This window comes from Nicotiana attenuata, chromosome 10 (genome assembly GCF_001879085.1).
Source record: "Nicotiana attenuata strain UT chromosome 10, NIATTr2, whole genome shotgun sequence".
NCBI lineage: Eukaryota > Viridiplantae > Streptophyta > Magnoliopsida > Solanales > Solanaceae > Nicotiana > Nicotiana attenuata.
The window spans coordinates 44479890-44507809 of record NC_031998.1 but is presented as its reverse complement, the minus strand read 5'-3'; the positions used below and the strand labels follow the sequence as shown (position 1 = coordinate 44507809).

Sequence of the window (27920 nt, the reverse complement as noted above, 5' to 3'; positions counted from 1 at the left end):
GCAAGAATCCCCAGTAGAAAGATACAAGTTCAAAGCAACACAAAGAGCAAGTTAGAAGGCATAGATAGGACCTTTTTGTAACTCATAGCTTAGACTAGCTTCTTTTTGTTTTGACACGGTGTAATAAGGAGGTCAGCGAGCAGTAGCAGCAACAACAGCAGTGAAATCACAGCTCCTGGTAGTCCCAGCTACCAAACCTTCCCGAACTACACTGACCTGATTCCTGTTTAGCCCAGGATATGTAGGCAACCTTTGAGGCAGGGTGCGGTCAAGCTTTTTCAAAAATTGCTTCACACGGAATATGCAACCGGGCAAAAATCGTTCATTTCGGCTCACTTGTCTTTGCACGAAAACTCTTCGTGTTTCCGGACAAAGAGGGGCAGCTGTGAGCACGTGATTTTTGCCCTAAGCAGTAATTCCCAAAATTTCAAACAAAAACAATTTTTCTAGTATTTTATAAATTCTTGTGAATTTTGTGGCGTTCTTTGGTAATTGTTGCATTTTTATTTGTGCATTTTAATTCATATGGAAAATATAAAAAAATACATTCCGCATTTGTTTTAGGTTCTAATTTCACATTTTAGAATTAATTAGTAAAGAAGAAAATAACAAAAATTGTTCTTTTGCATTTATACTTTTAATTTGTCTTATTTTACTTTTGAATTAGGAATTAGTGTAATCTTGGAATTAATTTGGGGTTTTTACTTTTAATTTTGCATTTAACAAATTTCAAAAAAAATATATAAATGAATAAAAATCAAAAGAAATAAAATGAAATTTACTTGAGCTTAATCAGGCCACCAAGATTGGGCCACTGTCAAATTAATCCCAGCCCAATGCCCCAAGTCTTTGCCAGACCAGCCCAAATCATCAATCCGGTCCAGTTCCCCCCCCCCCCATGGCAAAACGACGCCGTTTTGGCGTCACTCAATCCTGCCCGTCCATTCCCCATGATCCTACGGCCCTCATGGACCCAAACCATCCCATAAAATTGTCCGAAAATTAACCTAAAATCTAAAACATTGTTTCATCTTCCTCGTACCTCCCCTGTAACACCGGCGTTACCACCACCCTCCTCCGCCCTAGCCCCACCATCTGCCACTGTCCCTCCTCCGTCCGCCGGCGGCGGCGATGCTCCGATGACCACCAAAATTACACCCCAGATTCCCCTTCCCTTCCTTTACCTGAATCCACTGTCCGTTGCCCTCAAATCTTACCAGAACTCGTCAAATATCCGTTCGAAGTTTTCCGGCCAAGTCGCCGGTTATGCCAAACGGTCCCAAATTAACACCATGGGACCGCCTTGGCCTCCTCTATCCAACCCCCATAGCCACGTGTCTCAAATATGGCCAGAATTGCCAAAATATCCGATCAAAATCCGGCAGAACCCTAAATTAGAAAATCTTGGGGATTTTCGACCATAACTTCCCTAATCATGTGTGTTCTTTTGGAAAACACACGATTAGGGATGTTACGCGTCAAGAATCCCGGAGGATTCAAACAAATGACCAGTCGGAGTTCACCCCATAGTCAGTCAAGTGCTCAAGCTAAGTAAGCTTTCCTCATTCTCCTTCGTTAGTCTTTTCCTCTTGACTGATACTTCCTCTTGAGCAATCAATTTAGGGCTTGAGTTTATTTCTCCTCATTTTGCGGTTGAACCAGTGTTCAAATAGATTAGCCTGTTTCTTATTTGTTATTCTTCATTGTCTTTTAATTAATAATGAGAATTGGGTCGTTTGTCAATTTAGTTGTGACTGAGTTCTTTAGGATTAGGATTAATCATGCTTAGGATTTAGTTTAGGTTTTGAGTTGCTTAAATCTCCTCCAGGCTTCATGAATAAGTTGTTCTATTAGCTGTGTGTGTCGAATCTGTTTGCTTACAGTTTTAATCAATACTATGTGAGCACTGTTTTACTCTGATTTGTTATTAGTAGTTGTTTATCCAAAAAGTCAGTAGTCATTTGAATTTAGGATTCGCGATTGGATTGGTGGTTGGTTAATTTGCAGAAATAGTTATTTGGACCAGGATCAATTAGAAAGTTTAGTGTAGTTAATGTAGGCTAGTAATTTCAGAAGGTTCGAAGGGTAGTTTAGGCATAGGAAAAGGGTACTTTCAGCAGATTTGATAATTTTTAAAGGGGGGTAAGGATAGAATAGGGATTGTAACAAGTATAGAACCTTCTAGGATGGACTATAGTGTAGGTTCTAATAAACTTAAGGTAGTTGCTTATGTAACAAGTCAGAAAATAAAGGGCAAACACTGAAATTAGAATAGGGACTAAGGGGTAAAGGGAAAAATCTGAAATTGGACCTAAGTTCACCTATAAATAGGCATTCATTTGCCTTGATTCACAAGTTTAGAGGCCTAAAATTCATCCCCCCCCAAAGTATTGACAGATCTGGTCTGAAATTCAAAAACAAATATAATTCAAAACCACAAACAAAAAAACAGTAGAAAAATCCAAAAATATGTACTGCTCTATTGGGACTCTCTTAGATCAAGTTTGAATTTCATTTGTAGATCAAGTTTCAGTGCAACAGAAGGTTAAAAATGGTTTGAGTATCTTCTAGACCTTGTTTGGTTCAAGTTCAGGGACTTTTGGGTTGATTTCGAGTGTATTTTGATCCAATCATATCTGGTTTTCATCTACTTTTGGTGTTTAATCTGCTGCTAGTCATTCCTGGGTTTGCTGTGGTATTTTGGATCTGAAAGTGATCTAGTTGCTTTGGATTTGGGCTGCTGTTCATTACTGCCTTAGCTGACCTCTCCTCCTCCATTTCTATTTTATTTCCAGGTACATATTCTCGAGATTGACTTGATGTATCGTTGAGTTGGAACATTGAAATGAAGGCCCATTTGTTTACCTCTTGAGATGTGTGTGTTCAAGTTGTCTTGCTAGGATAGATACTCATGGATTTGCATTTGTTAAGCTCGCTTTAAATTTGTGTTTACATTGTAAACCCTGGACTGTATAACTGGACTGTACATATGGACTGTGCAATGAGTTTTATTCTGATTATAGCAATTCACATGCTAGAATCTAATGTCTACTTTCTGCGGTTAATGACATGATTGGACTGTTTAATATGAGCTGAAATTTGTATGAACTGTAAGAGCTATGAACGTTCATATTATTTGGTTGTAGCCTTTCGTACTGATTCATGTTGGTAGGCCAATAGAGTTCGAAATAGTATTTTAAAACCGGCCAATGATAAGTGTCAAATTAGCTCTTTGGAATCTGTTAGTTTAATTCGGCAAATACCTTAATAAGATCCACGCATTAGAAATACCAAAGACCTGCGATTATCTACAAGTCCGGGCCAAACAAACAGCCCAACTGTGACAAGGATATTAGGTCGGGCTTGTCTCCAGGCTGGGCTGATTTTGCGATTGGTAATGTCTCCTTATTGGGCTTACTACAAGGCCATGTCTGGACAGCAACTATTTATTGAAAATTTAAGGTCTGTTTTAAGGCCTGATTTCTCGTAAGGGCCTGCTTTAAGGCCCACAAACTCGAACGTTCCTTGGGTATTTTGTTTTAGTTCAACACCTATGTGAGTATCTTGGCCATAATACATGGACATACTAATTGATTGGGGCCTTCTCTTGTTAGTAGAATATTTAATAGTGTTTCTCAAGTTTCTCAAGGTCGCTAAGCAAATAAATCGCGGGTCCCTTGACAAATGCTTAAGTTAAATATTTAGACTTCGGGATAGGTCGTTTAGCGAATTTCACGACCTTCCCCAAAAACAATAAAAAACGCGTAGCGGCTTTAGGTGCGTACTTTAATAATATCACTTTCCTGAATTCGGGTGCACATTTATCTGACCCAAATCCAAATCTCAACGTAGTCAAAGTGTGTTAACAATCACGGGTGCACTGGTGCGACGTGGTTCGAGATGCATTTTCACGGCGTTGCAATTCTTAAAAATAAAAATGAACACGGTTTACTAATAAAAGCATAAACTAGAACATGTTTTGAAATCAGATAAATCAAATACAACAGTTGAGCGACCGTGCTAGAACCACGGAACCCGGGAATGCCTAACACCTTCTCCCGGGTTAACAGAATTCCTTACCTGGATTTCTGACTCGCGGACTGATAACAGAGTCATAATCTCCTCGGGTCGGGATTTAACCGGTGACTTGGGACACCATTAATTTCCTAAGTGGCGACTCTGAAAATTTAACAATAAATCCCGTTCCGATTGTCACTTCAAGTTGGAAATAACTCCCTTTATTATATTGTATTATAAAAGGAGGTGTGACAAGCCTCGCTTCCCGCATCTTGTCATCCACAGGGGCAACGCCCACCTTCTTCCGAATATCTTCATTCCTAATCTTGTCTATCCTAGTGTGCCCGCACATCCACCTCAGCATCCGCATCTCTGCTACTTTCATCCTATGGATATGGGAGTTCTTAACCGGCCAACACTCTGCCCCATACAACATGGCTGGTCTAACCACAGCTCTATAAAACTTACCTTTGAGTATCGGTGGCACTTTCTTGTCACACAAGACTCTAGATGCAAGCCTCCATTTCATCCAGCCCGCCCCTATGCGGTGAGTGACGTCCTCGTCGATCTCTTCGTCCCCCTGAATCATCGACCCAAGGTACTTGAAGCTATCTCTCTTGGGGATGACCTGTGACCCAAGCCTACTAAAAATAAAGAGCACTTACTCGCAGAGCCATGCCGGATATACCCAACGACAGATCCATATCGTTCATCGCCTGTAGCGCCGTATTCTCAGAAGCCGCGCATAGGGGAGCAAAGGCCGGCACCGCCCGTTCTGAGTTGGCCAAAAGGTCGTAGTCCACGGGAATGACTATGTGCTGGTTAGGACCCTCCGTCCTTATCTCCACATGAGTGTTCCTCTCCAGGAAGGCCCGTACCTCCTCGGGGTCGATATCCGAGCCAGAGTCGTTGTCTCCCGCAGGAACCGCTCTACTTCCCCCGGCTGCCGATGATGCGCCACCTTCTGTGGCCCGTGTAAGCTCTCCGCTACCACGAACCTCCTCAACCCCAGAGGGCCTCCTCTCTATAACGGCACCTGCCGTGAAAACGGTCTCTACGACTGGTGTAAGCGCAGATTCCGCTTCCAAAGCGATAAATTTTTCCGATTCGACGTCAGCGACAACGGCCTTCTCGGTTTCCACCTTCGCCTTTTCCTCGACGGTGACTCCTCGCCGTTAGATGACTCGTCTACAAGATGATAGATGGGCTGGAAAGAGATCTCATCCCGCACGGCAACAGTTTGAGAGGCGGAGTCCCTCATCGGCGGAACTTGAGTCTGACTTCCTCAAGCGGACTCAACTAAGGCAAATTGCATTCCAGCCGACGCGATAGCTTGGCGAAATGCAAGCACTGGAGCCTTCTTCTTGGAAACTCGCCGACCTAGCACCAAAGGGAGGTCGCATCAAAGAGCAATGGTAAACAACAATAAGCTGAAATAGAAATGACACTTACTGGAAAGGATCTTGGGTCCAAAACGCTTGTGAAAGGACGCCCAATCACGAATTCCCACGGTGTGGGGTAACACGCGAGCCACCCAATCTTCAATATCAAAGACGGGAGAAGGTGCACGCCTCTCAGCTGAAAAACAAGGAAGCCGCAAGTGAGCCGAAAATGAAAGAATGAAAGAAAATAACGAGCATACGGTAAGATACTTACGATTATAGTTCCATTGCTCGGGAAACCCAGTGGGGTCCGCTACTAGGTGCTCGATCTTGATGAAGATCGTACTTATGCCAGAACCGCCGATTCCTCTTATCGTCCATCCCGGCCACCAACCCTCTGGTCCCACGATGCCGTAGGTGTATCAAAGTACCTCTATAAAAGCTAGTCGAAAATAAATGCAGCAGGTGGCGAACGTCAACCTCACAGCCGGCCAACTCTGCATACTTCGCCAGCATCAAGAAAACTTTATACAAATAAGGGGAGAGTTGCGCCGGGCAGACATTGTAAAATCGGCAAAACTCCTCCGCTAACGAGAGGAGAGGAAGAGAATAACCAATTAAGGACGGATAGACGTAGAAAGCACAATACTCGGGTTGATGAACCTCTACGGTGTCTCTTTCAGCCGGAACAATTTCGACGTGGGGAGGAATGCGATATTTAGACCGGAGGTCGGCTATATGAGGTGGTCCCGTCTCAGAAAGCTTCTGAGCAGGAGCAGGAGCAGGTTCCTTTGGGAAGTCATGTCTAACCAAAGGGTTCCTGGGGACTATCTCTTCCGCGGTGGGGAAGCTCTCCTCCTCTACAACCATGAATACCTCACCGCTGGGAGGAAGGGCCACCGATAATGGAGTGGCATCGGAAACCTCGTCATGAATATGAGGGGATTTTGACATATCTCCGTAGTGAAACATATGCAACAAATTCGAAAGAAGAAGATAACAACTGGGTAAGAAAGAAGGGACAGGAATTGAAGAGGCTGCGAGAAATTGAAAGCAGAAATCGGAGAAGAAGATCAAAGAAGAACAGTACCCATGCGAAGTGAGAAATGATGAAAACTTTCAAAAAATGGAACCCCCCACCTATTTACAGGGTTGGGTGGAACAAGAATCGAAGCAAAGGACCGTCAATGGCACCAAAATCGAAGCGACAGAAGCACAGACACTGCAGTGGGAATATGCGTAATGATGACGCGTCTGGCCATGACGTCACTCACATTGGCCACGCCAGCCGCAGCCCTACTGGCCACGCCATTTCTTCGACCTCGACCGAGTCGACTCGATCAACACAACCAAATTCCTCCTAAATAGACGCAGACCGGATTCGCTTATCGAGGACGTACAAGATCACGACCTCAACAAGCGGGGGACTAACTGTATGGGTTTAAATTTGGATGTCTTGGTAAGTGCAGACAAATAGAGTCGAGGACAGAGTCGACCACGACGCAATGGCGAAGAGTCATCTCAAGAAAGACTATTGACGAGGTTAAGTAAATGGAGCAAGGAGGCCGAGGTAGGATAGCTTAACAATAGACATCAGGAATATTCCATTAGATATTCCTTATGTTGTACTTTTTAGGGTTTCTTAGAGTTATCCCTTATAAATAGGATGAGATAAAGAACAAAAGGGGAGATCTTCACTTTTCTTGATAAGAGCACTTTGTAAAGAGTTGACTAGGAAGAATATACAAATATTGTCTTGTTCACTGACTACTTGGCTCAACATACACTATTCATTCTTTGTTTGCTAGATCCAAAGATTCCTTATCCATCCTCACTTTCCATCATTCCACGTTGCTGTCAAAAGAAAGAATCACCCAAGTCATCTAACATTTGGGTGATATATTCCTTCTTATTACGTCTATTGCCATTCTCTACATTTATTGCATGTTCATATTATAATATTTATTGATAATCATTGAGTATACATCCGTTATTTAATATTCGCAAACGCTGTTCATCCCGCCAATATCATCTAACATTACATCTAGAGTTTATTATATTTAACTAGGATTCACCCTCTATTTCATCATTAATTAGTTTAACAAAAAGCTTAACACTTTTTGGTCGAACAAAATGTCTCATACATCTCAACATATAAAAATTTACAATAAATTAGAAGATAGAGGGAGATCGAATAATGGATCTCAAAAACCCAGCGAGTAAGCTTTTGGGAACACAAAAAAAAAGAACTAGATAGAGGCAAGGGCGGATGTAGCGTATTAGTTATGGTTAAATTCAACCCATAACTTTCGACACGGGATAAAAGTTTATTGACAAAAATTCATTAAAATTACAAATATAGTATATATGAACTCATAATTTTAAAAGTATAATGAGTTCAATTATGAAAACCTTAAAACTTGAACCAATAAAATTTAATTCCTGGATTCGCCTCTGGATTGAAGGTGGCCCCTGCAGAGGAAAGGCTTTATCCCAGCGAATAGAAGATACTCAGCTCCGCACAACATAGGGATTAGCACACTTTCGGGAAGAACATAGAATAGTAGAAGATCCAGCATGCAGAACACGGCGATCATTATAAATTCACGAATTAGAAATGCTGTAATATACTCTTTCCCATAACTTCTCATACCAGACCAACCCACTAAAATGCAAATAGGGATCAGAAATGTGGTCAATATCACGAAGAATAAAGAGATACCGTCTATACCCAAATAAAAATTTATGTTTTCATAAGGAAACCATGGAAGGCTTTCCACAAATAAGGTGCTTTTCCGCTAGAATTGGGGTGGGATCACTATGTGGCTAGATGAGTTTTTCTACACGGCTTAGAATATTGTACGACATCAGTGAAATTCCTTATATATATATATATATATATATATATATATATATATATATATATATATATATATATATATATATATATATATAAAATATACAAATTTTATACGTTTTTCGGCTATATTTTTACAGCGGTCATTTTTCCGAAATATTTCCGAAAAATATGTACTAAACTTTAGATATTGCAGTTTCAAACAAAGACTAATTATATTAGGTTTGTTTTACGCTTAGACGCAATGATACATACGATCCGTGCAAATAATGTGTGGTTACTTTTTTTGGGGAAATGTTTGTTTCGCTTATTATTTGGAGAAACTACTCTTTAGCCCATAAACGTTTTGTAATGTTTCTATCGCCCCACAAAGTCATTAAACTTCTTTTACTTGAATACACCATATTCGTTACTATTTTTATACATAGCAAACTATGGTGTGAGCAATACAATGATTTTTAGGTAAAAACACATAATTGTCAATTCAAAACCTTTTCCAAATCCTCTCCAAAGCATGCGGAGGATATTTTTGTAAACAAATAATTTAAAATAAATATATATATGAAATGCATGTTATTTTTAATCCACCAAACCAAACTGTCGATAAAAAATAATTTCAACATAACTAATTCTCGCATAACCGATCCCAGCATAACTAATTCATCATATTCAGTACTATTTTTATACACCCTACTAAACGACCCCTAAGCACAACACGTGGAGAATATATTATACCATCATTAATTACTATACGTCTATACCAAAGCTAGTAACAATTAGAAAGTGTTAACTTCTGTCCCAAAATTGTTGAGTGAGAGTAAGCTTGAGACATGAGTAGAAGCCCAAAAACTACCACTAATAAAATACTCAATTTTTGTCAAAGTTTTCTTCTCAGGATGATATGTAAACAAGACATCTTCCCCCAACTGAAACAAGATCTCTCCATCTTGAAAAACTTTCAAGACATGTACCATTGTGTAGCAAAACCAATTGCACTCTGGGATTATGTCTATAACAATTTCTTTGGTCCAAGAACTTTTCACTCCATATTCCTTCATCACCCATATATCGAGATGAGTTTTTGTGTTATTGTCACATAAGCAAAGATAATTTGCCAACACTCCCAAACTCCTATTATTTGGGTAGTTTCTATTGGTGTGAACACAAGTTTTGATGTTTTCTTTTGTTTAATCCAGGAGCCGTGGAAAATGTCATATCTTTTTCCCGATTAAACTCTTCATCAGTATCCAAAGTCCACTCGTCCAACTCGTCGCACATATCAATAAAACAAATTGACTCATTTTCTTCAACATCTTTAACCAACCAATGAAGCTTTCCATTGAAATATACCCCAGAATATCTACGTTCAAAACGTAGCTTAATATACCCTACACTACGCCAAAACCTTGTCCCAAGAGTGTACACTTGAACTTCAGACGTGTAATATTTTTCTTTATTTATATTATGAGTTTCCACTTGATAAATCCTTATCACCTTGTATTCCATTCTCACAGGATCAAACCCAAAGCCATAAGTTACTAAATTTGGGCAATTTTTTAGCCCTTTAGGCTCAGGAAGTTCGATGTATTTTCGAGTAGTTGGATTGAAGATATAAACAGTATCAAGAACATTATTATCAAGAGGCTTATAATATAAACAAACCAAACCATGTATTGAGCCAACTGGATAGAAATTAATATTTGGAAAGTTGGTTTTGATGTTAAGGTTATAATTTGGTTCAAAAGTGAAACGATGATATTGAGGTTTATCTTCCAAATTTACAAAGTTGAAGAGACTTGAACGAGAATGATTAATATTATAGATGATGAGGTTGGTATGGGATTTTGAGAGATGAAGTTTGATAAACTCAGGGTGTGAAATTAGGTTTAGCCAAGATTTGCAAACACTTTGGCAAATAATAATTGTTTTTGGTGATAATCTTGAGAAAATATCTTCCAAGATTGAAGATGGTAGATTCATCATGGTTGTTTGTGAAGGATTCGAGTACCCACGAAAAATCTCGACACAAAAAAATAGATAGTAGCATCAGTATTTATAATAATACAAAACCTACTTGAGTCGAAATAACAAAACCTATTTCAATATGGATTCGGATTTTAACCGAACTATCCTACTCCTAATATAATGTGGACTAGTCCAACCTACGGTTTCTATAGATGTAAATTACATCATGTAATCCTCACAAGAAAAATACTTAATTGAACCCAATTCGTCCACCAAACTAAGTGCATAACTCCTATGTAAGGTGGGTTAATAATTAATTTACCTCATTTACTGCTCAACCTTAACAAATACTTCCTATCCGCTTTGATTGATTTTCTTTTGCATGTTTTTACGAATATTAAGGGATTCATCTTTTAGCATCAAATAACAACTAAAATGATCATATTAACCTTAATTTGTGCATTGAAAATATAACAAATACTCTTAGGCTCTTTACTCCAATGGCAACTTTAGAAAAAAGAAATTAATTCCTTCTTGATAGCTGAAAAAATCAAATATTGTAGATCATATGAAAAAGGCCAAAAAATCAATTAAAGTGGAGCGGAGGGAGTAACATAATTTGGTGCATGGATCGAGTTCAAATTTTCCATCCTCACGCCGTTGTTCTGGTTTATTCATGGAAAAGAAAAGAAGCACTTTAATACGAACATGCAGAGGCTGCCTTTCTTTTTATTTCTTTCACATAGTTTAATTTCTTAATTTAGTTTATCGTAGAAAAGAATGCCTTAATTTAATTATCACCAGCTAAATGACATTGAAGGCCGATGGTGTCCCTTTTACAAAGATTGTAACAAGACGTTATTCTTAATTATAGTTCTTTTTTCCCAACATAATAAGAAGTTACTGAATAAGTATCTTGTGTATTGTGTTTTCGACAATGTTGGTGAATCAAGAATTGCTCTAAAAAATAGGTTAAATTCCAGAAGAATTGCTTTTCTTACTCACTGAAAGAGTAGAGAATGTTTCTCTACTTGCTGTCCCCTAGCTTCAGTCTTCGATAAAGCACCTCTTAATTGCAAATCCTTCGAAATAACACTATTATTATCCAGAGGTTTCCTTGAGCCGAGGGTCTTTACTAGGCAGGTGTAAAGTCTACGTACACAGTCTCCCCAGACCCCACTTATGGAATTACACTGCATTTGTTGTTGTTATCAAACAGTTAATAAATCTTGCCTAATCAGAAAAATAGCCAATTCATGGACCTCAATCTAAATATCCAACTAATGTCAACATTAGAAGTATAATGAAAGTCGTGAATGCTGAGACTTTATCTTGATCTGGGCATCAATCAATACAACATGTGGTTACAGCAAGAGATCGGGACTAAGCAACACAGGGTGGATTAATCTGGTATAACCCAAGCAGTACAAACAAGGAAAAATGCCTTTGTATACAAACAATGAGACATAATATCTTCATGAGCAATTGGCAGCAATAAAAAATCTGAACGAATACTTTCACTCATCTACTTGATCTGATGAAAGCGCTGGCTCTACAACAGGAGGTATACAATCCACCTTATACCGCAGGACCTGTTGCAAATCAAAGCAAAATAATCACCCAAGACGGTTATGTTTCTTTTACAAAAAAATAGGCAAAGTATCAAAGCAATCAATTGTTCGATGCCAGTGCAGATTAACAGGTGATTATTTTCATGACGGCGACCACAGTGCTGAGGCCAACAGAAGCGCTACATAAACAACTTATCTTACTAGACCAAGTTCTACCGAAGCAGGAAAATCCCATAGGCAATGAAAAGGAGCTGTTGTTTGATACGCCAACAGGATAGGACTGAATAATTGTAAAGGGGCCGTCATAACCTCAATGAATTAGGTTTCAATAATGTATTACTCACCTTCTTGAAAAATGTAGAATAAGAATTATCCCATATGAGTTTGTAGTGTCCAGCAAGGACCGTACAAAAGTTCCCCTGGATGAAATGGGCATTAAGGAGGTGAGGTTGCAAATCTACTAATTAGAATAGTAAGACAGCAAAGTATACTCACTTGGTCAGCATCATATCGTCGATAAGGTAAGATTTGCTGTGAGTTGAGCGTTTGATTGACATTTCAAAAAGTTCAAAACCAGAACTTGAGTCAGAGAAGAGAAAAAGGAGAAGTTATATTGTAAAAGAAAGAAGATTAATCAAGGCATGTGATGCTAGCCAGTAAACCAAGAAATTCTAACAGATGCGTTTATGACAAAAGGGGAAAATAAAGTGAAGGTGATACACTTTCATACCGTCTTCTGTCCGGAAAGATCCGTAAACTCCATGCTAAAGCCAATGTCCTGTTACAAGAAAAATGAAGCCCAGATAACTTGGTTAAATAAATCTGCTAGTATCATGTCTGTGTTAACTGACAAAACATATGTTAGTATGCAAGAGATCTATCACACATTCTCCAAGTATACATGATTGAATAATCAGCATTCTCTTAACTGGTGCCGCTTATATGCAGCTTAAGTAGCTTTTGAACAAGGAAAACAGAAGTCCGATAGCAAGACAAACGTAATAAAGAGGATAAGGAAATAGTTTCTTCAGGCTTCAAGAGCTAGAAATTTGCTTCAGTAGGAAAATCTGTAAGTCAAAAGAGAGAACCCGTCTACTTCATATTTGAAAGAAGTTTTGATGCTTCTTTTAATGCAGTGGAAGTGAAAGATTTTAGGCCTGTAAGTTTGGCAGGCAGTGTATCATTACCAAACAGCTGTCAGAGAGGTTAAAAAAGGTTATATGCAAGTTGATTTCTTAATCCTAGAATGCTGTTATACAGAGGAGGCAAATTACTGATGCAGTAGCCGTTGCCAAATAATATTTGATACGAGATGGAGACAAGATGAATGTAAGCCTGATGTGAAGAAAGTATCAAAGAAAGCATATGATGTCAAAGATATAATTAAGTACATAAAATGCACTTCTCTAACAATTTAAGCCTTTAGATGAGATGGTCAATATTGTGTCAATGGATACTTGAAAACCGATTAAACCGACCGAACCGAACCGATTTTTAGGTTTCTTTTAAAAAAACTATAAGTTTTTATATAAATCTATAACCGCACCGATAATTAGGGTAGGTTTTTTATTTTATAAAAATAAACTGAAAAAATTACCGAACTGTACCGAATAAATTTTATATGTGAAAAATATATTTATATAGTAAGTTTAAAAATAATAAAGCATTAAATTTTTCTTTGGGCCTTGGAATTATGAAAACTATTACAAGTCAACAAGTAATTAAACTCAAAATACTAATTCCTAAAACCTATCATGCTACTTCTACTTAAACTAAGTTATTTCAAGTATCTGTATTAGCAAGACACAATGTATTCTAGCGATTATGATTAGCAAACTACTATGTATTGAATATGTTTCCTTTCATATGATTTAGATTTATCTTTTTGAATATTTAATCTTCTATAGACTATATTCTTGAGTCCCAACTTGGTTAATATCTTTCCACTCATGTGATTTATATTTTCTTTGCTTTTACCTGGTTTCTTTTACGTTGCTGTAGAATAGTTGATGGATTATACTTTAGCCATCTTTCATATCTTTTTAATTCATCACCCTTTAAACAGTAAAAATGTCTAGAGAGTTTTGCCAAGTCCAATAAAAGAACGTATGTTATAGCATTCTATGTCTACTGGTGAATTTTACATGACATTTAAAAAAATACCGAAAATTAACCGAACCGTACGGATACCGAAGAAAAACCGACATGATTGGGACGGTTTCGAAAAGTCTAAATTTGGTTATTCATAATAGAATAACCGAAAAATTGGTATAGTACAAATTTTATAAAATAACCAGCCGAAACGAACCATTGACACCCGTAGTCAACACTTCAACATGGTATCAAAGCAGACAGAGGTCCTGGATTCCTGGAGTTGAGTTTCACGGTCACTCATTATCAAAAAGAATCCAAGTTTTTGGCCCCACGAAAATGAATCAGAGACCCACATGTGAAGGAACTTGTTGAAAACAAAATCAAGTAAATAACAGTATGCTCTCTACCAGCTTAAACTTTTAGATGAGATGGGTATACATTTTAACAACCATGTTAGCTGGAATTTCTCCTCTTTTACCAAAGGAAACCACTGAAATCTCTAAGAGTCACATACATAGTTGGGTAAGACGGAAACCATAGAAAATCCTTTAGGAAGACTCCATAGACCACAGAGACGTAGCCAAAAGAAGCAGGAGATAACTAGCCGGGCATCAATTTCCAACAAATGGCCATGAAACTAAAGAAGATAGCATATAGCATAAAAGCAACCAATACAGAAAAGGAAGCTGTTATAAAATAAGTTGGATACCAATAATACCCAAATAGGCACATCTATAGGAAGATAAAAGGATATTACCATATCCACTCTGCCTTGAACCAAAGCGAAATCCCAAGCAATGTATGAATTTATGGCGTCCACCGTCAATGAAACCTAAGATGAGATTGACATAACATATTTATAAATCAACTGTACATAGTTTTAACAACACCCAAATGAAGCTCTATAATATAAACTTTCAGGTTCTAGGTCATTCAAAGACAAATAGAGAAAATGTATGACTATCTAAGCAAAATCTAAAATGAACATGCTTTGAAATATAAACTTTGTCCATTGTTGGATCAAAACACCAAAGTCACCCGCACTTGGTTGATAACCAAGCAATATATAGTACCTAGATCTTGTACTTGACTTATGAAAAGAGTAATCACTAAGATTAAGATAACAAGACACTTGGATGGTCATAGGTACACTTGGATGGTCATAGGTAGCTGACTCGCCAAAAGAAGTTCAAAAGGAGTTCTGAATTGAAGTTCAGAAGAAGTACGATTAGTTAAAAGATGAATACAGTGCGAATCACTTCAACCTGAAATTTAGGAGTGAAGAAAGCTAGAAAGAGTGGAGAACGAATTACATTAACAACGATGTGATGCAAACGTATTGATGCAGATGTGGACACAGAATTCAAATAGAACCACAGCTTTTTATTTAGAAAATTACAAACTGCCAGGCTTGACAAATTTAGCAGTCCCATCACAAAAGAATCCAGAATATTTACCAGGAAGAAGAACATCTATTTTCTTTAACTATTGTTGAAAGATTTAGGGTGCGTTTGGCACGAACGAAAACATTTTCCGGGAAATGTTTTCCAATTTTCCCATGTTTGGTTGGCTTGAATGTTTTGGAAAACATTTTCCTCGTGAACTCATTTTCCTCCAATTGGAGGAAAATGTTTTCCCTATCAAGAGAAGGGAAAACATTTTCCAAAACTCTTTTTCAACCTTCCCACCCTATTCTCCATCCCCACCAACCCACCCACACACCCGCACCTACCCACCCTACCCCACCTCTACTCCACCCCACCCCACCCTAAATAAAAATGTTATTAATAGTACTTTCTTTTCATGTTATAGATAGATTTTTTTTCATTTCAATAAATGAGGATATGTATGAATTACCTATGGTTTTGTGTTAATAATAGATATGTGCATACATTTATTGGGTTAATATCTCGGATGCGAATAAACTTTTACTATTCACCGTTAATATTACTATAAAAATATTCTATTATCTCAAATTAAGGTGCCCAGCTTAGTTTTTTGATACATTGTCCCAAACAATACATCAAATTCAGAGTTTGGCAGTACGATAGTTATTCTGTAGAGTTCACAAGGGTACATTCACAAGGTACATTCAGATGCAGGATATTTTCTTTATAGTTATTGAACATAAATTTCAACGTTGATTTGCGTAAAAAAGTAAAGCAACACATTAGTTCATTTGGGTTTGTGTGAATTTTTAGAAGAATAATTAAATTACTGAAGAAAATAGAGTCCTGAAAACGTTGGGTATTGGGGGGAGCAAGGAAGCATGGGACTTAGGGAAAGGGGGTGAGGAGAGTAGCATAAAAAATATTTTTTACTTTCTAACCAAACACTAGAAAATATTTTCCGGAAAAAGTTTTCCATTCACCAACCAAACAAGGAAAAATAAGTGATAAAACCACTCATTTTCCATGAAAACTTTTCTAGGAAAACATTTTCCTTCATACCAAACACACCCTTAGTGATTGATAATAATCTAAACTTTTAAAATTAAGCCAATATCACATTCTGAGACTTTTACACAAAAGATTTGGAGTTTTAACATTCAACCAAAAAGGGAACAGATCACAAATATCATCCATAAAGAACTATTGGGTGAGATACGACTACATAACATTTTTATCGCTCATGAAATAAAAGTAATGTAATTACAAATACTATCTCACAAGCTTATTTAATCTCATTATATAACTCAGAAAAAATATTTTAAGAGTATGTAAGCAGTTAAAAAATTTATTATATTTAATACAAATTCTGTGAAAATAGACATAGAATACACGTGCAACACATGTGACCAACAACTATTTATAAAGACACACACACATTCACATACATAGACACAAAGAGAGAAAAAAACTACAAACAGACATGACCAGCTTAGGAGTTAAAAAATGAGCAGCACCTATCTAAAAGGGAATAGACTTGGAGAAAGTAATCCTCCAAGTAAAAACAAACCTCGTGAGTTTTTCCCGCTGGAACACTCACTTCTTTGTATTCGTCACTTTTTCTGCATTTGGAAACCAAAAGAAAGCTTTAGATCAAGTTCTGAAACTTATATCAAGTATTGTCTTATATTTTAGTCCAACAATGGCAAAATGTACATGAAACCACCATAGAAAGGAATATTGGACATACCTGGCGTCTAATGCACCAGATTCTTCCGCAGTAATAAAGAAAGGGGAATTCGCAAATACGTCACTGTAAAAGGTAAGTAAAGCCAGTGAAACAAGTACCAAATTATACACATACTCACTACACCCTCCGATTCAATGACAAAGTGTTCCTCTTATGATGTGAGTCACTATCAACATGTTTTGGCATACAAGATTAAGATTTGGCTAGGAAACACAGAAAATCTATAACAATCAGTAAAGGGTTAGATTGAGGCACACTTAAGCCTGAAGCTACGTGAAGCCCAGGATGCACTTTGTGCTTGACTATGTGGCGCTCTAATGCATACAGTGACATCACCTAGGAGTTTGCATTGAAGAGGGCATTAATAAACAATAAATATAATTGAAACAATGATATATTAAGATGTTGTACGCCACTACAGGTGGGGTCACCCCTGAGAATAGTTAAGGAATCAATGAAATTATTACTTAATTAGAAAAATTAATTGTTAAAATAATATTATGAATATATATGTTAGTAACCAAAAATAGAAAATTAAAAATTGAGTTCAAGAAAGCTTATCATTAAAATCTAAAATAAATACTTCAAATATTATCTCTCCATCTAAATAAGAAATGTAAAATGGTTTTTAGAATATATAAAAGGCAGCCCGGTGCACAAAGCATACCGCGTTTACGCAGAGTCTGTGAAGTATCCAATTCATTTGTTCTAACAATCTCTTCGTGCTTATAGTAATTTCCCTTACATTTTGCATATATATATATATATATATATATATATATATATATATATGAACAGAGCCGAATTATATTGAAGTATCAAGCGGAAAACTTAAAATCATTATGGAAGGTTAGCCTGACTTGAAGCAAATCACAGAGAGAAGAGAGCAGCCGTAGTAACTTCATGCAAGCCTATTTAAAGCAACAGCATAATTTTTGCTACATGTTTGTAACGTGAATCAGAAAACTTTCTTTCAGATTTGAAAATGTGGGGCTGCAGTAAAATGACCTTGTGCTTGAGTGAACAAGCAGGCTGACACCAAAGGGAAGTTTCTAGCTAGAGAAGGTCCATCTTCTCTCTAGACACGGACCATCATTCAGCAAGTCTAAGTCCAACCAAGGAGTCAAATACCTCGTCAACCAAGCTAGGAGGACGCACTTCTGCCAGCACGTGAAATTCTCATACGCGCTAGAGAGAAGGAAAATTCCAGCGAGTGACCTTAGTAATGGAGGATGATTGGGATCCAGATCAGGGGAGAAGAGACATTTTATAAGAGTGACCTTTCTCCAAAATTTCTTTCTTCCTCCCCTATTTTTCTCTGCTTAACGACAGAGCAAGACCCAGGAGGCTCGCAGCTACCACGGCCACAAGCACTCCGCTCGTTCATAAGCCACTTTAGAGATAGGGGCAAGCCAGGAGCTTACTTCGAGTATTTATGACTCTGGTGCCAACACGTGACAAGTGAATGACATGATTCTCGAGGAGTTACACGACGGCCATGTGATGATGGATCAAATAGATGCAGTCTTCATTTGTAGGACGTTGATGGTTCATGTCATTCATGTAGGCTTGGGTCTTTCATTCGGTCCCTGTTGGGGCACCCTGTGGGCCAGTATTTGCCCCAGCCCCCAGCAAGGCCCTCAATAGTTTGTAGGTAGTAGAGCTACTTCACAACCATGTTTTAAAGCAGCAACAACAATTATATCTTATCAACTATATAAATCTTCTATATCTATTCCACTATTTTTTTTTTTTGATAAGGTAATGTAAAATTGTAAATGGAGGCAGTGCATTTGGAGGTCTGCATAGGACATGCCTAACAATCATAGGCGACTCTCTCCGACTTTATCCTACGCGTGCTACTTATACTTTGTGAAAACAATGGTTATTTCTTATATTGTCTAATTTGTATGACGACCACACATCCATCTTAACATCTGCATTTTTATCACACTAATCTTTTGGTAGCACTCACTGCCCATATAGCATTCAACTTCCTCGCATGCAATTTTTTGCTGAAAACTCCTTGTTGTTTTGATAGTAGCATCAGGAGAAAAGGAATCTCCTTTTAATGATGATCTAGCTAATGTCTCTTAGCTTTTCTATGCTCTGTCATTTTGGGAATGGTAAGCCAAGGGAGGTGTTCACTGTGCTGAAATATGTTGATGTTCATGCAAAGCATAGGCTAGACAAGCGGTACACTGAACACCAACCCAATCGTGAGAAAAAAATTCTTGCAACTACGAAAACTACAACAACCTCTCCCTCGGACAGGTTGATGAGCTTTTGGACAATTCGATATGAGCGAACTCCAGAAGCATCAGACCGTCTGTAATGGCTCATCCCTAGTGCCTTTGAACGAACTGAAAGGCCTCTCTTCAACTCCCTCTGAGGTTTGAACTGCCAACCAACTCTTTCGACTGCGAGTCATCAAAAGAATGAATGACCACTAGAGGGGGAAAATACTTGAACGGTCGATTCTTATTTTTTTATCTTCACTTTCGCCTGAAAGCGGAGGAATGTCTCATTAAGAGAAAGTATGGTTATACTAGCTCTAAATTATACATGTAGGAATATATACACAGAGACATTCCTTTAGATGCCATCTACCCTTTATCATCTCCTAGCTATCATTACAAAAAAGTTGAAAGGAATTCAAAATTTTAACCTTTGAATTTGATAGGAGTCTAGATAGCTCATCTTTGCCTCGAGGCCAATAGCTAGAAGAAACAATGAAAAGAAGGCACGAAGGAGAAAGAGGGAGAAAATGAGTCTTTCCTTTATTTGGTTCGAAAAGTCAAGAGCGATAGGGAAATGTTTCTCTCCAAACTAAAATTGTGAAACACAAAGGTAAAATAGCTTTCCCCCTTAAATTTTGTTCCTCCACTTTTGAGCAAACCAAAGAAAGAGGACAAACTGTAAGCATTCCCTTTGTTTCTCTTCTGTCCTTAGCTTCCACACATTGTATAAGTTGCTTACAATGATGTGAAGGTCATCTAAGAAGCTACTTGAACGTTTTCTCTAAGTAATCATGAGATAAAGATATCATATTAGGAAAGACATTATAGAGCAATACTTAGACAGAAAGGATACTAGGCTAATCTATACTGATAAGTGATAACATGATTAGGTACAAGCTAAAGATAAGAAAGTATGGTTCTGGAAGCATTAAATACCCAATGAATTTGATGAATCTTTGGAACTCAGATGTGTATACATCTACTGCTTCTTCCAAGACCGTCATTTGATCCTTTGATCTGCCCAAAAGGAAACACTACAAGGTTCAGTTGAAAAATGCTGACTACCCTGTGAAGCAAGGACGCGAACTTTCTGAAAGAAATAATCAAATGCAACTTCATTCAATCATTTGAAAGTACAACATATAGACAAGTCTTACAGTTTTCTAGCTTCAAAACGTCGCCATAGTAGAGAAAGAAAAAGTCGAATGTTGAGCACCATTTTCGTGAGACTGTACAAAGGTGGACCATAACGTTGTCGCTGCTCTTCCATTGGCCTAAAGGTAGACAATTATCAAAAAGCAGTAGCCAGCATTAATATAGTCCATTCAACTCTTGAAGAATGAGCAAAGTTATAAAGAACATAATAAAAAAAAAAAGAATAAATAAGCTAAATGCAGAGAAAATAGATACCCATCATCATCATTTATTTTCCGAACAAAATCCAACAGTACCTGCAAGATAAAGTACAGGTGAATAGTTTTACTGAAGACCAGAGAATCAACATACCATCACTGGCATGAATATATTTTGAATTGAACTATTTAATTTAACATTAGGGCTTCCAAATGGCCACTTCGCATCCATGAGGTTAAGTATTACTCTAAACAAAAGGTTAATGCATGAAAACAACAGGGCTTGATTATAGAAACATTGACAAGAACATGGTAGGGAAAGGTTATAAATCCATTATGTTCTACTAAATGAATTGCAACATACTTGTGGCACTCCAACTAAATACTTCACCAGTGTCTTATAGACACCTGTAGCAGAACCCAGTTGAGCCAGTTGCCGCCTCCTGTTTGGTAGCATCTCAGCATAAGTCAAAATCAAATCATATACTGGTTGCACCATCACGAAGATATGATAAAATATTACTTACCGTTCCATTTGTTGATTCCATAGTAGAGCATATCGATCACGAATACTTCCACCAGAGTTGATTAGAGCATCAACTTCAGCCTGCTTATTTCTCTCAGAACGCTCCCTCTGCTGCCTAATAAGAGTACCGCGGAAATCTTGTGGCATGTACGTCATCACTACAGAAGTAATAAGAGCATCCAGATGATAAGCGAAGTCGAATAATTATATTGTATTTTGGAACGTGTAAGACAATAGCAAGTTGCTGAGATGTACTGCACATCTCTTCAACTTGGTGCTTGCCTTTGTAGGAGTCTGGTAACCACATACTGTAATAGTTGATAATAAGCGCAGGGGCACCTAACTTTGGGTAATACTTTTCTTTTTCTGTAAATGTAAAAAATTTCTTAATATGAAGGGAAAATACTCCATACACAAGAAACATACAAAGTAGAAAATCACATACAAAAACATATGTGTACAAAGAGCAACCAGTCATTTTTAAAAAAAAAAAAACATAAAGGAGCAACCAGCCATCATATATGACTGAGATACTACATTTACTCCAAAAATGTACCCACAATAGAAGTTCCAATTACTCAGGCAAACATTCTTTCAATTCCAAACACCCCCTCTATTTCTTTCCTTCTATATTGGATAGTATACTATGACAATGTTTGAAGCCTGAAAACATAGATCCAACACCAAGAAATAACCTTCAAAGGTCTAAGTGTGCTCCAATATGAAGCGCTGACTATTTGATGGAACGGAAGTAGTTTCATTTCAAATAAAGGAATATATCTCTAATGGTGAATTGGATGAGAAACTGAATATGAAGGACTACGACAAGATGGGATGGCAGAGATAACTCCAATTATGATTTTTAAGAAGAAAATTCAATTGTTTTGCGCTTCAAGCTACTGTGCAGAGCCAGCCCGATGTTTTCTTCTTTTCTTGTTTCTTTTAGTATTCGACGCTGCTCCTCTCTCCAACAACCGGTGCCACTACTCTCGGACAATCATTCAGGATCACTCCTCCCTCCAGCAACCATTCATGCTTTGCTCCTTTCCGGAATTGTTCAAGCGTCGCTCCTCGCTCTATGATCGTTCAAACACTGTTCAGCTCTCCAGCGATCTTTCTGGTGTCACTAACTCTCCAGTGACCAATGCTGCACATTTACGCGACTGACACGATTCTTTAAGCCTTGATTTTTCTGTCATTATCCTAACAATTCCAGTTCTGCTAACAATATCCTGGAGATTTACAACACCGTATCTCTTTTCTTAAGCAACATTTGAGTTTGTCACAACATACACTATATCAAAGCATCCTTTTCACTAAACATGCATATATGCCAACTAAAAAGATAAAAGTTCTAAATCTGAGGACTCACATTCAAGAACTGTTCCGAAAACAATGTTCTTGTTATGAAGCTGAACAAGTTCCTGTCTAGTGGTAATCAAGAACTTCACACTATGATAATTGGAATTGAGTTTAAGATCATCGTCATCATTCTCGGATAAAGGCAAAGAAACTATGCCAAGGGCTAGAATCTTCCAAACAAAAGCTTTAAATTCAACTGTCTCAGTATTCTTAACCAACTCCAAATGGTGGGTTCACACATGAACACTCTTTTGATTATGGTGGTGGGGTGACTAAGGAAGTTGAAATCATGGAGGTGGGGAAAGAGTCAAGGAGAGGAAGAGAAGTGAGGAGCGATTAACATGTGGTTTGCAGGGAAAAGGGGAGTAGGTTGACAGTGGTGATAAGGAGAAGAAAGGAGGAGGGTGGCAGAGCAAACCATGTTGATGACGGTGCATTTTGGTGGGGGACTAGTGATAGAGAATGAGAGGATAGATTATTTGTTGAGAGTGTAGGCCACACAAAAGAGTGTAGGTGCAGACTACATGTTGATACTTCCGATGAGCATTTTGGAAGCCGAAGTCAGTTGGTGTATGATATGGATGACGTGACCAACACAATACAAGATGAAGTCCCTTGGTGTATGATATTTGAGGTCGATATTGTGCTAATTGACAACAGCGAGGGTATCAACGAAAAGCTTGAATTGTGGAAAACCACTCTAGAGAGTAAGGGTCTTAGGAAGAGTAGAAGACTAAATATATGCACTGCAAGTTTAGTCAACATACAAAAAGTGAAATTGAAGTGATATTAGATAGGATTATGGTGCCTAAATGCAAAAAATTAAGATATATAGGCTCATTATTCCAGGAGAATGGAAATACAAAATGAATACGTTACAAATGGAATCAAATCGGATGGTTGAAATGGAGAAGCGTTGTAGGAGTGCTATGTGATAGAAGGATGCCTAACAAAGTGAAAGGTAAGTTCTATAGAACAACTATAAAACCAACAATGCTATATGAGAGTGAATGTTGGGCCGCTAAAGTTCAACACATCCACAAGATGAATATCACAGAGATGCATATTCTAAGATAGATGTGTGATCATACAAGATTAGAAATGATCACAACCGCGAGAAAGTTCAAGTAGCACATATCGAGGATAAAATGAAGGAAGGTCATTTGACATGGTTTGATCATGGGGATCCATGCAACTTAGCAAAAGATAGGGCACATGGAAGAAAAGATCTATATAGGCGGTACATATTAGTAAAGAATATGTCTTAAACATTAGCACTTTACTATAGGTCTTATGCTTTCTATTAGTGGTTTAGCCTTTCAAAGTTTTATATTTTTAGAAATATACATAACTTCTAATACTTTTTATGTGTATTTGCATAATATTGACATGCGGTAATTTAAATGGAGTAACGTGGTCAGAGAAGATTCATATAACCGACTCCAACTTGTTTGGGACTGAGGGGTAGCTGTTGTTGTTGTTGTTGTTAAGTGTAAGCAACTTAATTTCTTTCAATTGTGTAATGCAATTCTAATTTTGTGGTGGATGCATAAGGGATCTCAAAGCGGTTCCTATAAGTTTTTCTTTTTCCTCCTCCCATCTCCACTGCATTCAAGTCACCTATTTAGCCTTGAAAATAGACCCTGCTTCCCATGTTTCCCCACTCCCTATGCTTAAAGCTTCCTAAGGTATAATCCATCACCAATGCCCTTATACCTAATGTTTCTTACCTTTTCATCATATCATTTTACTGGAACCTAGTAGGTACCACAACTCATCCAACATTTGATTCCCCTTTACATAGCGGAGTTCGACTTTAGAACAAACAAGGAGCATTTGCCCATACTGGCTCAAGAAGGAGCACTCAGGTGACAACATTCTTTTACTTAATTATCAGGAATAGAGAGTAATGATGTCTCATAAACTAACAAATTCAGACTAAAAGCAAACAATCTAAATAGATCTGAATATTATTCATAAATTGGCAGTAGCTCAACAATTAAGAAGCACAGAAATACCAACCAGTGTTGAATACAAACTCGGAATTCCTTGATTGGAAAGTCTCCACAACCTTCAATGTATTTCGAAATTTTTCCCCAAGCCTTCCAAGAAGAGAAGCAAGTTCAGCATCTTCAGCGGTTGACTGCGATTTGAGCTGAAGAACACCAGAGAAGGATGAAATATTTATTCTTTCGAGACAAATACAGAGATTTTTTATCTTTGCTCAACCCTGTGTGAGGAATTCAAGTAAGTACAGAAAAAATCATATTTTTCGGGAATGAAGCAAGCCTTGGGACAGAGTGATTAGAACTAACTAAGCCAAAAACAAATGACATCACTAGCAGTCAACTGAGGCCTTTTCAGAAAAGCTAAAACTCAAGTTCTGACAACTGTATATCTCACCACTGGTGGCCAGTTGGAGCTTTCCGATAGGAAAAGTATTTCTTCAATCTGTTCTCGATTCTTCCACAAATTCTCATCAACTTTGTGAGGAGGGGGGCTCTCTGCTTCACGGACTAATGAACTTTCTCCTGTCAAATCAAATCGAATGAGAGTTGCCTCACAAGTGGAGTGCACAAACAGATAAAGAAATTCAGGACTGCCTTTATTAACATAATCTCATTCTCATTTCAGTATCTGCAAGTTAGTAAGTAGACAACATCAATCAGGAAAAACGCTTTTCAGCTAATCCTCCGTAACATAAATCACGGAAAATACTAAGAAAATTACTGAGAGAATTAGTAAAAGAGTACTGAAAATAAACGAGATTAAATATAATATGTCATTTTCTAGGGGCCAACTTAGAGATTGCAGCACTAAATCAGATTCTTAATTGACCATCCACTACTTCCAACAATGAGGTCAGAATCACATATTCGTACTATAAGAACAGCTGTTCCGCCTGAATGAAGTTTGCCACGCATCAATTTTATGATTAGTAAATGCAACATGCACAGTTCTCTTTATCTTTTAAGGGATTATATTCTTCAATGTTAACTGCCATATATTAATATTAATCAATGTTAAGTGAAGAGCACTTTTTTTAAGTCAGTAAGTGAATAGCTCTTGTAAATATCACTATCCTCGCAGTCCTCTATTAGAATATTGTTGCTAATCATGTCTCAGACAAGGTTAGCCAAGCTATGCAGTAATCCTGAATGTAGCACATCTTCAAACATGCTTAGTATTAGCTAAAAGCACTTGAGACACTTCAAGGAATACCATGCTATTGGTAATGTTTTAGCCGTATCACTATGTCGTGAAATCTGAGAATAACAGATGTGGATGGAGATGCTTTAACTTCTAATAAACAAATCACAAAGACCATTCAAGTGGTCTCCCACGGAGATAAGCCTCAAGAGGGCATGGCATCCACAAACTTTGCTCGCCTATTTGAGAACCAGCTTAAAAGTTCTACATCAGTGGTTAACATGAAACAAATGCAAAGTTTAAGTGGCTGCGCTAATCAAGTCATGTGATCAAGTCACCACATGTATTCAACGCAAACAAAATACTTCCGAAGACAACCAATAACCTGGTCTCACATTCCAGACCAGCCTCTCAACCCACGCTCCGAAAGAAGGCTCTCAACATACCTCACATGTGGAATAAGAAGCGTTGAATTAAGTGGCGGAGGCAGGATTTTCACCGAGGGGATTCAAAGAACAAAAAAAATACACAATGCAATATATACACATCAAATATAAGCCAAGGGTTATCATCATATAATATATACACATAAAAAAAATGGACTTACATACACAACCTAATTTTCCAGCGAAAGGGATTCGGGCCGACCGCCTAGCTCCAAACTATGGTTGAATTAAAAACCAAATTATTCAGTAAAATACAACATTCTTCAGAGCAATGTACTCCTCGTTGCATGTGTTCGAGGCTTCCAGCCACCTCAAACCAAGGAGCAAGTGGGTTCCATTACACATTCTCATCCTAAAGGTCCACTATATCCTTGGGCATAACTCTCTCTGTGCAATTCCATTACAGACCGCATTGGGTACTGTCCCCTGATATATATCAAAGACCTTTTTTCTTACTGTATTAACACTTTTGTTCATGAGTTCGATATCAATAGTTGTGAATAGACGCCCAGTTTCCATTTGAATTTAATTCAATAGATGATGATTCTATTGCACTACTATTAACTTCATAAAAGTGTAAATTTGACGAAAAAGATTACCTTCGGTCAAAGGGGAATCCTTGTGCAGATCATTAGCCATGGAATGAATTTGATCAGAAAGACGAGAAACATCTTCAGAGAGAGGGCTAAATGGGTAATTATCATAATAAGAAGCCAAAAATGCTCTTGTTATTGGCATCAGCCCCTCCGTTGACGCCATGTTGTATACTTATATGACTAAATAAATAGTTCAAAGGAATAAGATCAAGCTATATAAACTTAAGCTTCAATCCGTAGAATCTGAAAGCCGGATCGCAACTCAGGGAACTATAAGGAAGAAGTAAAGGAAGTGGGGCAATCGGCGGAAAGGAATTTTATAAGAAGGAATAATTCTGTTGGAATAATGCTTTTGTTTCCCAATTGAAAGGAAAAGGAGTTCTACCGTAAGTGAAACCAAAAGCGACGGAGTATGTTTGGCGTGGGGTTTGGGGGGGGGGGTGTTTATAAACCGACACATTACCGAGCAGGACAACATTTACACGTATTGACCTCATGTGTTTGGTACGAGGAAAAAGTAATTTTCGTCATACTCAATACATGTATATTGCGCGATTTTGTAAAACAAGCTCTACAACATAAATATTTATACACATTTACCTAGTCAAAACACATAGTACAACTAACATATGGGCGAATAGGATAAAATCGATTCATATTAAATACTCGAATAATAGAGTGGAACCGAAAATAGATGGAAGATGAAGCAAGTGGGAACCAAGGTCGAGGACAGCGGCTTTGATTGGCACCGGATAGACCCCGAAGGGAACATTGCTAACGAGGACTAACGAATATTTGCCACCCGATGATATTCAATGAAAAATATTTCTCAGCATTAAATACGTAATAATCTGTTATAGAGAATTTTGGCATTCATAGCATGCCGTTATGTATTTATCAATGGCCCCATAATTATCATTTAAGAGGGGTTTGATCTTAGGACCTTGTTCCCTAAGTGTAGCTATAAATAGTGACTTCAACAGCCATCCTAAGACACGAAAATTCTGACAAACTTATGTTACACATTATTCTAAGTTCAATAATACTTTATTTCAGTTTATTGATATTCTTATTGTTGTCTTCGGAAGCCTTGCTCCCGGCACCAAGCTGTTTGTTGTCTTGTCTTGATTTCAACGCTAAGTCTTGCATTTTATTTTATTTATTTATCATTTTGGGATCAAATAGATTCCTTTGTCTGTAAACTATGTTATAAATTCAACTGTA

The 27920-nt window shown here is 37.7% G+C and overlaps 1 protein-coding gene across 1 annotated transcript; it reads right to left on the bottom strand.

Moving 5' to 3' along the window:
- LOC109233430 lies at positions 11468-27123 on the bottom strand. Its single transcript, XM_019399303.1, has 15 exons — positions 26700-27123; positions 24908-25035; positions 24527-24659; positions 21144-21300; positions 20981-21059; positions 20675-20715; positions 20422-20538; positions 20201-20281; positions 17025-17087; positions 16845-16896; positions 14644-14718; positions 12523-12570; positions 12288-12323; positions 12137-12211; positions 11468-11813 (listed from the first exon to the last, which is right to left on the bottom strand). Exons 1-15 carry the CDS (start codon positions 26857-26859, stop codon positions 11739-11741), a joined length of 1320 nt encoding a protein of 439 aa, XP_019254848.1. The 5' UTR covers positions 26860-27123; the 3' UTR covers positions 11468-11738.